This window comes from Ammospiza caudacuta, chromosome 18 (genome assembly GCF_027887145.1).
Source record: "Ammospiza caudacuta isolate bAmmCau1 chromosome 18, bAmmCau1.pri, whole genome shotgun sequence".
NCBI classification, from domain to species: Eukaryota; Metazoa; Chordata; class Aves; order Passeriformes; family Passerellidae; genus Ammospiza; species Ammospiza caudacuta.
Genome location: NC_080610.1, coordinates 12797942 through 12814192, shown reverse-complemented (window position 1 = coordinate 12814192; position 16251 = coordinate 12797942). Strand labels below are relative to the sequence as shown.

Sequence of the window (16251 nt, the reverse complement as noted above, 5' to 3'; positions counted from 1 at the left end):
TCATCAGTGCCCTGTGCTGTGCATAGTTACCATAACCACCATCATTATAAAGTAACAGATCCAACAATTCAGCAGGGCTGGGGCCTCCAAGGACAGGGCTGATCTCTCCATCTCTCTGTGGGAACCTGGCATTGCCCTTGGCCTGTCCAGTCCTAGAAAGGCACCAGGAGCCATCTGGGAAAAGTGTGGTGAGGATTGTGTGGCATGAGCTTTATTGGCTGCTTCCCTGCCAGCCCTGTGTCCCAGTTAGTGAAGGAAGGGTCACTCACAGCCCTCCTGCACTGCAGCACACAGATCTCCACAGCTCCAGTCTGACTCATCACCCACAGGTGGAAGTTTGTTTTCCACTCTGTGTTCTCTAAATGTTCAGCCTTCCTGGGATTGTGGTTTTGGGTGGTGGATCCTGGGGAGTTTTGCTGTGGTGTTTGAGATGTGGGGTGTTCACTGGGAATTGAAGGGCTGGTGTTGGTGAAGCACTGACAGAGCACTTGTCTGCACACAGATCCAGGAAAGGTCTAAGTGGAGACTTTCCATATGTGCATGACCTTTTAGAGACTTTGTTTTTTTCCACGTTCCAGGCTGCTCTATGTGAGTTCTGGAAGGAGTTTCCTCCCTTCATCATCTTTCTAAGGGATTTTGATTGGTCTTTGAGTAGTTTCAGTAGTAACACAATGGTGCCTTTGCCCTGCTTCTGCCTCTTGTGTAGTTTCTGGTTCAGCTTTTATGTAAACTTTGAATAAGCTGTGTGTGCTGTGGCAGCCTTGGGTCTGTAATAACTGAATTTGGGAAGCAGCCTGGTGTTTTTCAGGCTGCAGGGAGCTGGCTGCAGACAGCTGGGATGAAAGCTTTGTGTCACAGGGGGAGAGCTGGGAGAGCATCTCTGCTTTTCCAGACCTGTAAGGCGCTTTCAGAATAAGATCCCTGAAGTCTTGCAGTGTATTTATAGGATGTAACGTTGTTCAGGGAATGTTACAGTATCCTCTGTGGCAGAAGTGCTGGTTTCGGGTTTCTCCAGCATGGTAAACAGCTCTGGGCTCCGGTGGTATGTGTGCTGCTCTGAGAGCTGGGCTGATCTGCCACGCTGATAGGGTTTGTTTGGGTTTTTCAGAAGCTCCATGTGTGAAAAATCTTTTAAGTCGCAGATCATCACAGCTTGATCAGTTCATTAATCTAGACTGGGACCTTAATGATCAAAAAGATTCTGACACATTTATAGCTCTCCATACAAGAGGGTCCCTCACCAACAACCATCCTTTTAAATAATGGATGTGTACTGCAAAACCCTATCAGTCCCTGATCATCTGTGTTGGGAAACAGCTCCTTGTAGTGAATATTGAGATTCTGAGAAGGTTGATGAAAAGCCAGTGGCCAAAATCAAGTCTTAGGAAGAAGTGGAAAATTTTAAGACACTAAAATAAGAAGGATCACTTCCCTTTATATTGAAGCAGCACTAAAAAATGACACTTTCCACCATGCATAACATAGGAAGCACTTCAAAAATAAGGAAGACAAAATGTATTGAAAACAGAAATAAAACCAAATGTACTGATCTGATGTGAAAAATGTAAATCAGATCCTTGCTAAATCTTACCCTTGCTCGTGGCATTTCTGGTGTGGGGTGTGTGGCTGGGAAGTGCTTGGCTGCTGTTGTGTCCTTGCTTTGCCACTGACACACTTTGTGCCCATGGGCAGCTGCTTTTCCATCCTGGCATTTCAGATTTGGGCAGTGAGAGGCGTGGGATGTGCCTGAGCCTGGAGCTCAGAGCACTGTGTGAGTTTTGTGTGTCAGCTTCTTTTTCCATGACAGGATTTCTGGTGGTTCTTTAAGAAGGTCCTGATTTTTGACAGTGGAAGTGTGTGGCCTTTTATAAAGTGTTAATATTTATAAGGTTACAAAGTTAAAGACAGCAGGGCTCAGGGAGAGGTTTGGGGAGGGTCAGCAGTGACAGGTGTGATGGTAATGCCCATTTTCTCAGCCTTTTGGCTGACTTATTAATGACAGTACTTAAGCAGCTTTTTTCTTTTCTTGCTGCTCCAGTTCTGTACTAAAGTGAGCCACTGTTGGACAAGTGTCTGAAAGGCAGGAACATTTCTAGAAATATCCTTTGATTTCTGACTGGAAATGAGAAACTGTCTAAATATTCTGAGTCTTTAAATAGCCACTGGCTGAAGGACACCATAGCCTTCAGGTCTCATTGATATTTGTGCTGATCTTCGTGTTTGCCCTGTGCTCTTTTCACCCTTTCATAACCAGCATGGAACCTGCCTCTGGTGCAGGCATTTCTCAGCTGCCTGCAGCCTCCCCCTGCACACAGCTCACCCTGGCCATGTTGTGTTGGATTAAAACTGCAGCAAGAGATCCTTTCCCTGACTGACACAGTGGTGGTGGTTTGAAAACCTGTCAGGGTGGGTGTGATGATGCTCCCAAAATGTGAATTTTTCAGCTGTCCCTGAGGAGGCTGCCCTGACACAGCACCAGCCTGGTCATTCCTGAGTCCAGCACAGACCAGGTTGTCAGAGCAAGAGCCCACGCACTGCAAGCTTTCATTTATGCAAATTACATTCAACTTCCAAGCTTAAAATAGCATTGGATTTATAATATAAATAAATCAACATTTCTTGTGGATTTGTTGGGGCAGGAGTATTTGCTTCAGGCACACAGCTGACCTTTCACTTTCCTGTTCCATTTCAGGAGGTGCATACCTGAGCCTGCCTGTTTGAAATCAGTCTAGATAACATGTTTCTTGGCAGGTGTTGCAATTCCAGTTTGCCAGTGGCTGAATTTGATCTTTATTTTTATTTTTCAAACAGCTCTTAATAGATAATTCTCATGACAGAGGAAAAATATTTGTTTGGTCCAGTATCTCTGTCTTCAGGATGGAAGGATTATTTTTAAAAGGTGGTGACTCAAACAGTGAGGGGACATTTTGGTTGTTTTAAAGTGTTTAACTTGAGCACAAAACTCCCTGCTGTCCTTTGTGGTCTGTGGGCAATAGAACATCCCTCCACAGCCCTGAGCTGCTGCTGCAGGAGGATTTCAGGGAAGGAGGATGAGCCAGGTAATGAAGAAAATTACCTGTCCTACACCTGGCTTTTAAAATCAGCCCTGTCTGGGATTAGTATCCTCAGGCTGCAGCTGGGATGAATTTTGGTAGCAATTGTGAGATGCTAAAATGTGATCTCCTCACCAGTCCTACACACATTCACGCCATGTAGAAATGTTTTGGTTTCTCTTGCCTGCCCCTTTGCTCTCACACACAATGCATATAATCTGATTCTCTGAATGAACCTTTGTTTGGGGAAATACTGTTAGTTTTGGCTCTTGGAGAGCTGAGCTGACAGGCCCAACTCCCCAACAAAACAGATTGGAGATGACAAAACAAACTAAAACCACGCCTTTAAAAAAATGCTGGGGAGAAGCCAGAAAGTTCCTTTTCTGTGTTGCTGAAAAAAGCTAATCTGTTTAGCTACTGTGCTATCAATCTGAATTTTGTCTTCTACTTAAATTAAGAGCCTCATTGCCATTACCTGTAATTAAAGTAAAATTTTTACCCTACCTCAAAAAATGTCACGATTGTGTACAGGAAGGAGCACAATCATGGGGGGAAGCACAGAGGAAGTGGCTTTTGAGGCCGGAGCTAATAAGGCAAAAAAGAGTTGTTTTAACACCAGGGCAGGGGGAATCCATTCCCTAAACAGGAAAGCAAAGGACATTTCTGTAGCTTCTTCCCATAAACTGAGTTGACAAAATTCAGATTTGAAAACAAAATAATTTGTTTACAACCATAGCACATGAGGCTCTGGTGATTCCTGCAGACATGCAGTAGCTGCTTTCCATCTGCTGGGCCTGCTGGGAATGCATATTTGGGCAGCAGGACAGGCCTGTGGAATCCAAACCACAGTGCTTGAGGTTTGTGTTAAATTCCATGTACCAGAGATCTTGGCCAGGTGCTCTCTGAGGAGAAAAAACAACACACTCCTGAGCTAGAGAGCCAAATGTAGCCAGAGATTCTCCTTGTCCCTGTGTATCAAAAAAGTGAAAGATGAGAGGGTGGAAATGAGGGATTCATGTGCAAAGCACATAAAAAAAATCCATGTCCTACTTCTCCTGTGTCAGTCTCACACTTTGTAGCCACAGCAAGTAATTCACTCTCTCCTTATTTTAAGCAGGAGATCCTCAGTGGATATTTTAAAAACTTCTTACTTGGTGCAGCCTTTAGTTCACCACAATCCCAGGATCACTTCCCAGCTGCAGTTCCTGCTCAGCCACTTCTACACGTCATGGTGTGGAGAATGAACTTAAATTTTTCTGAACAGGAAAAGGGGATTTTTCAGGCTGATGTTTACAGCAAAGTCTTCCCTATTGCTTTCTGTTATAAAAGGATTTCAGCATGAGGCTGTGGTACTGTTGTGAGCATTTCTGAAAGAGATAAAAAATGGGGAACTGCAAATTGAATCAGAAACAGCTGAATAAAGCATTTGAGCTGTGTAAAACACAAAAGCTCTACCATGCTGTACCATATAGTTTCCATTTAATCAACATGTATTCAAATTACCTGTTAAGTGGAGGATATATGGAATTTATGTTAATATTTTAAAGTCTACTTCTCTGCCCCTTCAGTGCTCTTTGTAGAAAGCAGTTTCATAAAATGCTGGTGTTTGTTATGCTAATAAGTAATGAAAAATCCCTAAATTTCTTCTGGGTTTGCATGCAGATAAATGTCCCTTTCTGCCCAAATCCAGAGGGTGCTTGTGTTGTGTGGATTTATGCTGACTGAAGTCCATCTTAAAATCCTCTGATTAAGGGAGGAGAACAGGGGATTCTTCTGTTGTGAGTCATCTCATGTCAGAGCTTGATCCTGCTTCTACAGATGTTGGAGGGAGTTCTGCATTGAGTTTATTACTTGGATGTTGTTTCAGTGCTAGGGAGGGCTACTGGTTTAAGTTTTGCAGCAGTGAATGGCATCTCGTGTGTATCTGTTAAGAAGGAGGGTCACACCTTTGCCCTGTCTCTACCTGTGAGATCTTTAACTGAATGTTATTAACCTAGAACAAAACAATGAGATTCTCAGAGACAAAACTTTGCTTGTAAATGGATCCTGTCAGGGTACTATTAGAATACAAACCTGCTCCCTAATTACATTTCAGATGATTGAAGAAAAATTTAGAAATCAAGGGTGTTGAAGGGAATCAGGTCACACTCTCACAGTGGATGTCTTTTTCTTGTACTTTGCTGCAAATTGTGTGATGTTTGAAGGTTTGTAATTGCTTTAAAACACAGCTGCTTTCACTGGAGTTTTAGAAATGGAGAGTTGTGAGAGATCAGTGCCCTGTTACCTGTCTGCCTGCTTGGATCTAAGTTCCAGGGTGTCATTCCTGAGGTGGGGAATTGCATGTAGAAAACCTTGGGAATGGACTGCAGTGGCAGCCTTGGGTGCCTGTCCTGTGACAGCCCCAGGACTCCTCCAAAGCACCTTGGGGCTGCTGTGTCCAAGGGGATTTCCAGCTCTGTTGGCTGCTGAGCTGAAGCTCTTTTGGCTGGTTTGCTGTGATCAAATCACTTGATGAGGACATTTAGACCTGGGAGGTGGAGATTTCTACATGGGAGACTGAGCTGAGCTGCTGGAATGCAGTGCAAGTCACCCATCAACATTTGATTTGATCTGTGTGTGATAGTGAGGAGAACATGAAAGTCACCGATTCTTCCAGCCTTGCTTACATGAGCTGAGCTGCTGGCAGCAGCATCCCCTGCAGGATTCACCCAGAGCTTGGCTCCCCGTGCAGCACCAGCATTCCCACAGGCTGTGGGTGCAGCTGTCCTGGCTCATACCATGCACTGTGGGGCCCAGTTCTCCCTTGGGATGTTCTCCTGCTCCCCTTGTTGGGAGCAGCATCCCTGGGTGTTTGGGAGCAGCATCCCTGGGTGTTTGGGAGCAGCATCCCTGGGTGTTTGGGAGCAGCATCCCTGGGTGTTTGGGAGCAGCATCCCTGGGTGTTGGCAGCAGCATCCCTGGGTGTTTGGGAGCAGCATCCCTGGGTGTTGGCAGCAGCATCCCTGCAGAGCTGCAGCAGTGCTGGAGAGGGGGCCAGGACCAGGCTGTGCTCCTGGGTTGTGCTGCAGGTTCATGCTGACCATCCATCCACCTGTTGGGAGTTGCTCCACATTTGCTGTGGGAGTTGGTGTGGTCTTACAGAACTGGCAGGAGCAGCAGCCACATGGTCACTCCAGTTGTTTGGGTTTTTTCCTTGTTGTTTTGCTGCTTTAAAATGTGAAGACTGCTTTCAGTTAGGCAGCTGCCCTCAAAGTAATTGACTTTCCATTGACTTTGGAATTTGGAATAGTGTGTAAATATTGTTGTCAGCTTCATGCTGATTACTCTCCACTGAGGCTGAAGTCCTTTCACTTATGACCTCAAGCTGGACTTGTGTTTTGCTCCCATGGGAACTAAAAATAATAATTATTTTAAGAATAGGTTCTTAATCACTTCCTTCTTTTGATGTGCTAGTCTTGTTTAGCATTTTCTAAGAATGTAATTGAAAATATTTTAAACTATTTATGTTTTAATTCCAATTTTAATTAGCTCTTTGAAGATGCAAGGAATGTACCAGACTTGATTACAGTTCCTTTTAGTCTTTTTATAGAAAAGCATTTGCTCTTGTTATTCTGAGTGCAGATTATTAGAGTTTAGTTGCTTTGGCAAACTGTCGAGTCACACAGAGCTGTGAAGAGATGAACATTGACAGATTTCTTAGTCAAAGGCATGTGGGCACTTTGTCAGTGCTGGTGATGCATCAGCACGTTCATCTCCTGTCTCCAGACTGTTAATGTACAGATGAGAAACAGGAAGAGATAGGCTTAGTCTGGGTTTGGAAGGGAAGAGAAGGTGTGCAGTGGTTCTGGGGCAGAGCTGGTGTGCAGTGAACACCAAAGGTGTTGGGGTAGTTTGCAGTGATGGGAGAAATATTAAATGTGTGAGATACACTCTGCCCTGACACATGGGCTGGGTAACAGTGACATGAACTAGCTGGGGATCTTTCCATTAACTAAAAATCTTGAAATTTAGAAATGGAGTCTTGGGAGATAGTATTTCAGAGTGGCATATGGATGCACCACTGAAAAGAAATAATGCAGGAGGATTTCCTAAATGTCTGTGACCATACAGGCGGTGCTGAGTGCCTTAAAGCCCAGTGACAGCACAAATACATTAACAATAATTTTTTTATTTCTTGCTAATAGTTGACATGGTTTGCTCTCACTCCCAGTCAGTGAAGTTGCTTGCTCCAGCAAGTCTGCTTGTCTTGGGAGTGCTCATGTTCTATTTTGTGTACCAAATTTCGTTTATTTTTATCAAGCACCAGCGTCCCACAGGCTGCAGCAGAGCCTTGTAGCATAGTCCAGTGTACAGGCTAACCCCCAGAGGGGCAGCTGGGCATGGACAGGGCTCACAACTTGGTCACTTACCTGTTCCCTTGCTGCTGGGAATTTTCCTTTTAGTGCAGTTCATAGCCAGTCTCTGTTTCCTTGTGCCTACAAGAACATTGCAGTTTATTTTTAAAGAGGACGAGGAGTTAAAAAAAAATCAGGCAACAACTCATCCACTGATGGATTGCTACAACCTGTTGCCACAACTGACATTTTATATAGTAGTAAAATTGAAAGAGCAGAGCTGATTTTCATTACCTATCTCTTGGCTGAAGCCTGGCATTTGCACCTCTGTTACTGTCAGTTGTGGGAGTACCTGAGTGTGAGAGCAGTTGTGGTGTCAGCAAGGGAGGAAAGAAATGGTGAGCCAAATACCTGAAAAAATGTTAGTCTAATATCCTGTTATTGGCAGCTCTGGCATTCTGGTGGCTTTTGTTTAGGCTGAGGACTTTTACTTGGTTTTAGTCTTGCAAGTTTTATTAAAAGGTTTCTTTAAAAAGAGCTGCTGTTGGGAGGTTTCCCAGACCAAATAGGAAACTGGGAATTATCAGTTCTCCACCCTCAGGCTCTGTGCATGGGCTTTGCTGAGCCAAGGGAAGTGCCTTGCACTTCTGTAGGATGTGCTTCTATTTGCACAGCGATTTTAGAGCTTAAATGTGAAATGAGCTTTTAAGGATAAATAATCCCTCTCTGAGTGCATTTGTGCTGAGTGTGTGAGGCAGATGGCCCGTGCCAGGGCACTGTCTGTGCTGGTACACCCAGTGCCACTGCAGGCCATGGCAGAGACCATTCCTGACTGGCCATGTGCTCAGGGACCTCTCTGAGAGGGCAGAGCGTGTGCAGGTGACACTGCCACTCCTGCCACTCCTCCCTGTCCATCGCCCCTTGCCCTGATGCTCGTGGGGTGCCAAGGTGAACCTGTTTCCTGTGGTGTTGTGTGGGTTGCAGTTGGTATTGCTGGTCCAATTCCCTCACAGCAAGATTGCACAAACAGCACAGGAAGCATAAACTTGAAAGATGTGGGGCTAAAATCCCCCAAAACAAGAGGGAAAACCTGGGATAGGCACAGTTCCTATACTTTAATCTCTGGTTTGAAATTTACTGTGTTATGAGTATTTCCTACTTCCTCTGCCTTGTCAGTAGTATGGATTAATGATTCATAAAGGTGTGTTTTAAGGGCTGGGGAGTTTGTGTTTATCCAGTGCTTACTAGAGTCCCTGCAGCTTCTTCCTCTTTCTTTCCATTTCCCTTCCACCTCCCAGGAGCATTCATGCATAAACCATTTCTTTTTCAAGCCTTGCCTTTCCTTGGAGAAAAGTTACTGGTACTCCTTTGTGCCCAGCTCTGATTACCAGCAGTGTAGAATTGGTGGATTATATTTTTTCATGGGCCAGAACTGGCATTTCATTCCTCCTTTCCAGTGTTACCAGCCTGGAAAATCGAATGGAACTGTGTCTGACCAAACATGCAGAAGCCTCTTAATTTTAAATAATCTCAATCCCAGTTGGTGGAAGCTCATAGGTGGGGGTTAGAGAAGGTGAGATACTGGCAAAGAGAAAAGTGTGGGTGAAATTAATTTCATTCCTGCTGATATTCTTGAGACCAGTTGGGACAGTTCTTGTTTCTTATGGAGGACACATGAAGACTGGATTAATCTCTGGCTCGTGGTTTAGTGAGCCATGGACAGTAAAAGTTGTGACTGGCCAAGCATGGCTTGTTGTTGTTTCATCTGTTGAGAGTTCTGCTGGTTTAGGGGGATGCTTTGTCTTGAAAGGAAGAGAGAAAGAAAAACTGAAAGCAGAATGATTTGTTGTCTGTTTTGTTGCAGTGGAAGATTGGTTTCACCAAAATGGAAAAATTTTAAGGGATTGAAGCTTCAGTGGAGAGATAAAATCCGTCTCAATAACGCCATCTGGAGGGCCTGGTACATGCAGTGTAAGTACTGTGCTGGGGGCGGGTCTTCCCTGAGACATCGCTGAGAGCAAGAGAATCGAAATGATTGTGTGGTGAAAAGCTCGGGGATGTGCTCAGGACAGATGTTCCAGAGGCAATCCCTTGGATCAGGGCTTTCCTGGCTGTGCCCACACTGGGGACGTGCCGAGTGCTCCGAGCACATCTGAGATCTCCCTGTTTGTGTTGTTCATCGGGAAGGAGCCCCGGCCAGCTCCTGTCACACCTTGGCACGGGAGTGGCAGCTCTGCAGGCTCTGCCCGTGCTCAGCACCCGCCCTGCCCTTGTTGTTTCAGACCTGGAGAAGCGCAAGAACCCCGTGTGCCACTTTGTCACCCCTCTGGACGGCTCCGTGGACGTCGATGAGCACCGGCGGCCAGAGGTGTGTGGGAAAGCCTGGGAGCAGCCCAGGAGCTCTGGAGCTTGGAACAGGATTTTCTGGTCTGCTGGGAACAAGGGCAGTGCAGCCAATCTGTGCTGTGGTGTGATTTAGAAGGAACCATTAAAAGCAGAGTGAACCCGGTTTTGTGAGTTCATCACATTAGGATGATCAAGGTGCAAGCAGAAGGACATTTGTTATCTGTGTAACTTATGTTAATGTTGTAATTTAATGAATCATAAATCACAGAAGTGCTAGTTAAGGTTTTGACAGCCACTGCTGTCTTCTGACTGGAAGTCGGTGGGAAATCAGAGTGATGACTATTTTCAGGACTGAATCTAAGTGACCCTGGGAGAGTTTCTGTATTTTATGTAATTTGAGAGGTGTGGTTTCAAGAGAACAAGCAATTTCTTTTCCTGTGTTGAAGTAGTTTCACAGACAGATCAAATATGAGTTTGTGTTCTTTCATTTTTGTGCTCCTGTAAACATAAATGAAAACTAACATCTGCCCTCTGGCTCCTTGCAGAAAACCAGTGAGGCCCTTGATGTGGCAATATGTGGCTCTCTCTATACTGCATAACTCTAGAGTAATTTATAACTCAGAGGAGTTCCAGATGAATTTGTGGAACTGTCTCAGGTTTTTGAAAGAACAGTGCTGATGTTGTGTTGAAAGTGACCCTCGAACACAAAGTTAAGGCTCTCATTAGTCTGCTCTCCCCAACTTACACACTGTTCTCTGTGATACATTGAAGACCCATATCGTGTGATCCTTTTGTTGCCATCAGTGTGTGGCCTGCAAGGTCCCCCCTGAGCTGGACATCAGATTTCTATTGCTTTGTGTCATTCATAGCAGCTTTTGCTTATGTGTGTGTCTGTGCATGTGATATTGTGAAAATCACAGGATATTGTGTGCTTTATACATTATATTTCAGTAAATTAATTTTTAAGGTGTTTTTTTTGCCATTTCTTAACTCTTGTTTATGGTTGAGCTGCTGTGGGAGATGCTGACAGTGCAGTCAGATGTCACCTCGTGTTTGGTTTTTGTGGCAAAGATGAAGTTAGTACTGTCAGATTTGCTCTGTGATAGCTGAACTCTGGGATAGTGTGGGCTGCTGATACATGAGCTCAAACAGAATCAGCATGCTTTCTTTTGCATTTTTTATGCCTGAATATTTGCTTGGAAATGTATTGAATATTCAGCCCTCGTGTGATTCCGTGTAATTCATGGTATGTGTTTGTGTTCCCAGGCCATTGCAACAGAGGGGAAATACTGGAAACGAAGAATTGAAATAGTCATTAGGGAATACCACAAGTGGAGAACATACTTCAAGAAAAGGGTCTGTTGGTTTACATGGTGAAAGTAGTTTGCTTGAGCTTGATCAGTATGTTGTTGCTTTTTGAGTTTTTCTGTCAGTTTTTCTGGCATGCAAGAGTACTTAAAACAGATGATAAATAAGCTGGTACAGACATGCTCTCTGATTAGTTCCACTTAACTAAAAATTATTGTGCTGGGACTGATTGTGCATGATTGGGTCTTAAAAGTTTTGCAAAATCAGGTCTTCCACTGGCACATACAGGACTTATTCTGACTTCACCATCTGTTCTGTTCTCCTTTTGCAGTTACAGAAACACAAAGATGAAGATCTTTCAAGTTTGGTCAGGGTAGGTAACACCACTGAGAAGTGGCAGTATTTATGCTTGTAGAACCCAGAGCAGATAACAAAGCTGTAACACGCAGTAGCTTGCTTTGATTGCAATCTAAAAACGAGCAATCTAAAATCTTGCTTAAGCTTTAATTAAGGTTAGACACCTTAATGTTCTGTGCCTCAGAGAGCAATGTGAGATTTGTAGCTTGAATTGGATGGAGCAGAGGTTGAATGTCAAGTGCTGTGACAGAAGAAATGGGAATCAGCATTGCATGCCCAGAGAGATCAATCTCTTTGAGGGCTTGCACATGATTTCATCTTGTTACTGAGTTGTAACTGGCACTGCTGCTTTGCTTGTGTAACTGGACCTGTGAAGATGTGGGAGCTGTGTTTTGCAGATCTTCCTCCTGTGCCCACAGCTCAGGCAGATAATATGCCAGGATTCTATAAAAGGACAAAATGGTTAAAGGGACAGTGGTATGTCCCCTTAAACTGTTTATCAAACCTACTTTGGGTATATAAACTGATGATCAGAAGCACTGTTCTGCTGTTTTTGCAAGGCAGTGCAGTTTAACTCAGCCTGCAGTGAGGATGGCTAAGCCAAGTCACATTGTGTTGTATTTTTCATGGGAAAAAGTGTCTTGTGCAAACTTGGAGTACAATTACACTTCACTGCGAGTCAGAGTTTCAAATACATCTCACAAGACAGAGTTGTTTTTTGCATTCTTGCTAGTCGTGTATTTTTAATCTTTGTTCAAACCACAGGATTGTTAAACTGGGTGAAAAAATACTCGTGTAATCAATCAAACAAGGAAGTGCTGTTATTATGTCCTTCTAGTCAATATCTGGATTTTGGGCGAAAATCTTTGCCAGAGTGTTGTGGTATTTCAGTGAGCTGAAGTTGCTGGTGTATCAGAAGCACCACTGAAGTATTTCAGTCCATTTGATGGCTCCTCAAAGAGATTCTTCCTTTAAAAATGTGAAAAATGAGGGCTGCTTTTATAGACATGCACCAGCCTGCTTTGGCATTGCTAGGCAGCCTGACCTCTCCTCCTTTCCTTTGGCAGGATGATGATGTGGTTCTGTGGCAAAAAAGAAGGTATGGCAGAGAAACCCCTGTGCCCATGGAGGAGGGCAGCCTGTTGGATGCAGACATGCTCATGTCCGAGTTCACCGACACCCTGTTCTCCACACTCTCTTCACATCAGCTGGTTTCCTGGCCAAACTCCAGGGACATAGGTATTTATTGGCTGTAGCTGTGCTGCAGTGAGAACCCCTAAAAACACTCTGGTTTGCTGCTCTTGTAGTCTTGCCTAAGAAATCGATCTTATATTGCTGATACAGATAAAAACAGGTCAGGGGATGTAGCTGTCTTATGATTCTGTAGGTTATAGAATCTATATCCATATAGAATTAATGACCCAAATTTAATTTCTGTCTTAGCTTCTTCTGTGCTGCTCCCAGCTTTGCCCCCTGATGTTGCTCTGAATAAATCTGTAATGACCAGTATTTACTTTATCAGTGGTGAAGACATTGGGATTTATCTCAAAGCACAGTTGTGTGTGTATTTTTAAGGGAGTGCCTGTGTATTTTTGTTTGGCTTTATCCGGAAGAATCAGTGCAAGTTTCATCTGTACAAACAATCCCAAAAGCTATTCAACTTTCTCTGGAGGCTGTGACTGTCTGATGGGGCAGCACATGTCCTCTGTTCACCATCCTTGCTGCAGGGATGTCTGAGCAACTCCAGAGCAGCCATGGTTTACATTAATTGTACTCAAGGCAAATTAAATGGGTGATGGTTTACTTTAAAATTCTCTGTTATGAGCTGTGGTGGATCAGGCTGTGCTTTCCAGCAAGGTTTTGTGTAGTGCAGCTCAATTAGAGCCTTCAGGTTTCACCCCTTCCATTTTAGCAATTGAAAGTTTCATTGCCCAATGGTTTGATATCTGGATTGTGCTGTAGCTCTGAAGAGAAGCAGATGCTCAGTTCCTTTCAGCAGCAGTTTTTCTGTAACATCTTGGCCAAGCCTGGCTGTGGAGTGTTTTATTCCTGCAGCTGTTATTATGTGAGTGATGGGAAGCTAATCTAATCTGTCTCCTGAATTTCGCAGGACACTTAGGAAATGCTGACATGATTCAACCAGGGCTTATTCCTCTCCAGCCAAATTTTGATTTTATGGATACTTTTGAACCTTTTCAGGGTAAGAATCATAAAGAGTTCACTAATTTCTTAAGTATTGCAGTGATTTATGAATTAGGTTTTAAATAAAACTTCAAGTACTACAAACATTTAAGGTTTCCCCATTTCACACTTCTTAGTGATGAAGACATTTAACATTTTGTTTGTCTTTGAATGTTTTATGGCACTGTCAAGAATTCCATATAACACTGAACTACTGCTGACAACTTTGATGGTTATGGATCCTCATGGAAGTAAAGAGTGATATCTATTTGCTGGCTCTGCAAGCAGTCTGCATCGCATAACTGTACTTTGTGGGACTCACTGAGTATCAGCTCTTGGCTGTCTCTGTGTAGATGAACCTTTAACAGGACTGATTTTTGCATTGTCCCAGTTTGCATGGAAGTTGAAGGAGTCAGAGATCAGTTCCTCTGAAGACAAAATTCACTGCTCAGTCAACAGCAGTTGTATGAAGCAAAAAGCTCATGGTTTTGTTATTGGTTAAATAATACTGATACTCCTGTGAATGTTAAGATCTAGCAATGCTGTATCTCAAGTGTGAAAAGCAGAAAATTAATAGGTGGCTTTTCATATTTCAGAATTATTCACTCCCAGTCGCTCCAGTAATTATTTCCCTTCCGTGTCTGCTGTCAGCTCAGCTACCACAGACAGCAGCAGCCACTCGTCCCAGGTAAGAGAGGTTTCAAACAGAAGGTTCTGCCATGAGCTCTGTGCTCTCAGGAGGAGTTCAGGCATGTGTGAGTCAGTGATATTTCCTTCTCTCAGTCTCCTGTCCTGCCGTCGGGTTCGCTGCCCAGCACGCTCCCAGCAGGGAACATCAGCGATGGACTCATTCCTTCCTCAGTACCTGCTCCTGGCATTCCTGACGTCGTTGCTGACCAGTGCTCCAGCATTAGAAGTGGGGGATCTTTCATCCAGCCGGCAGACTTCCCTCCTGACGCGTCTCTCAGCGGGCCACAAACTTTCATGTCGGTGTTCCAGCCGCCGCTGCCGCTGCTGCAGCCCGCGGGCGCCCCGCAGCCGCCCCCGCTGCCCGCGGTGCCGCTCGGCTCCAGCCTGAGCCCCGCCCCCGCCGCCTTCGCCGCTCCAGAAACGCCCAAGTTCGGCCTCTGCGAATCCTCGGTCATCACTCACACGGCCTCTGCCACGCTGACCCACAACGCCCCTGCCACCACCTTCAGCCAGAGCCAGAGCCAGAGCCTGGTCCTGGCCACGCAGCAGCCGGGGGCAGGAGTGCCTTGTAACCTGGCCTTCCAGACTGCTGTTGTGCAGGGGCAGCCCCGGCCCCAGCTGCAGTCCCAGCTGACATTTGCACTCCCCAAACCTGTTCCTCTGGCCAGTGCTGGGACGAGGCCCAAACAGTCACACAAAATAGTGCCTGCTCCGAAGCTTGAAACAGTGTCCTTAGTGGTAAAGAATGCCTTCATCACCCCAGGTGAGGAGCACTGTGGGAGGATGGTTTTGTTTTCTGAGCGGGACTAGCAGGAGGAAAAGACCTCCTTGCTTTTCTTGCTTAACATAATAAGTTAAAATAGAGCTGCTGAGTGTGTCCATGGAACCCTTGAATCCACTGGCTGAATGCAGTGGCTGCACTGTTCAGCGGGATGCTCTGCACTGCTGCAAGGACTGGAAGCAGTTTGGTTGAGTGTGAAAAGCTGACTTGCAAAAGGGGGTCTCTTTTTGTATCATCTGTGGTGGGCTGTGTAGCTGCAGCAGCTGTGTGCTCCTGCCTCATAGAAGCCCTGGATTTAGGAGTGATGCTGTTGTGATTCACTGCCCCTCAGGGCACTCAGCCACAGTGGAGGAGGAGATTCTCCTGAGGGAGATGGAAATCTTTGGCTCAAGCAGTCTAGAGACCCTTGAGATGCTTTAAGTCAGGAGTGGGTTTCATGTCAGGGTAGGAACACCTGGGACTTCCACACTGGGTGGGATTTGGAGCCACTGGCACTGCACAAGGCAAAGAATAACAAGATAAGGAGCGAGAATTTATCTTGTGATGTTTCTTGTAGGAAAGCTCAAGGCTGGAGCAGGACAGGCAGAACACTCTTGGGGTTATTGCAGTCTGTTTTTAGACTTGTGCTGGCTGGGGGCCAAGTGACTTCAGCCACTTGAAATGTGCAACAACAATTCAAGAAAAAGCCTGCCTGGAGGAGAAATGTTAAACAGGCTTTACTGGGGAGTAGGTGTGTCTGCCAGGGCCTGACAGTGAGGTTATCCACCAAAGAGAAAAATCACTGTTCAGGAGAAGAACAGACCCAAGATGGAATTCTAGGGTGTCACTGGGATCAATTTGGTCCATGATTAAAAGCATGAGGGTGTTAATGGCAGTGTTCCTATCTGCAGTGTGTTATAAACCAACATTCCCTGTACCTTCAGCAGCTGAGACATGCATTTCTCACCTAGTAAAGATTGTAGGCAGCTCATTTTCAGAAAGCCTTTGCTCCTGCTTTTCTCAGGGCTTCCTGGGTTGTTCCTCACCCCATATATTACTTTCCCAGTGCTCCACCATGTACTTCTAGACCATCACAACCAGTGGGTTTGTTTCTCATCTAGATTAATGGCATGTATTTGGGGATCATGGTGTTCCTAAACTACTGGGACATCAAGCTCAGGGGACAAATCCAAGAATTTATATAAATACTAGAGCTTTATTT

At 44.9% G+C, this 16251-nt stretch overlaps 1 protein-coding gene across 1 annotated transcript in view; it reads left to right on the top strand.

The window, feature by feature from the left end:
- The window catches only part of MLXIP (MLX interacting protein), a 43540-nt gene that overhangs the window by 12392 nt on the left and 14897 nt on the right, over window positions 1-16251 (top strand). Inside the window, exons 2-9 of the mRNA XM_058816784.1 lie at window positions 9252-9358; window positions 9670-9755; window positions 11000-11089; window positions 11373-11414; window positions 12466-12637; window positions 13509-13598; window positions 14176-14267; window positions 14363-15032. Coding sequence (XP_058672767.1) covers window positions 9252-9358; window positions 9670-9755; window positions 11000-11089; window positions 11373-11414; window positions 12466-12637; window positions 13509-13598; window positions 14176-14267; window positions 14363-15032 — 1349 coding nt within the window. The remainder of the gene's footprint in view (window positions 1-9251; window positions 9359-9669; window positions 9756-10999; window positions 11090-11372; window positions 11415-12465; window positions 12638-13508; window positions 13599-14175; window positions 14268-14362; window positions 15033-16251) is intronic.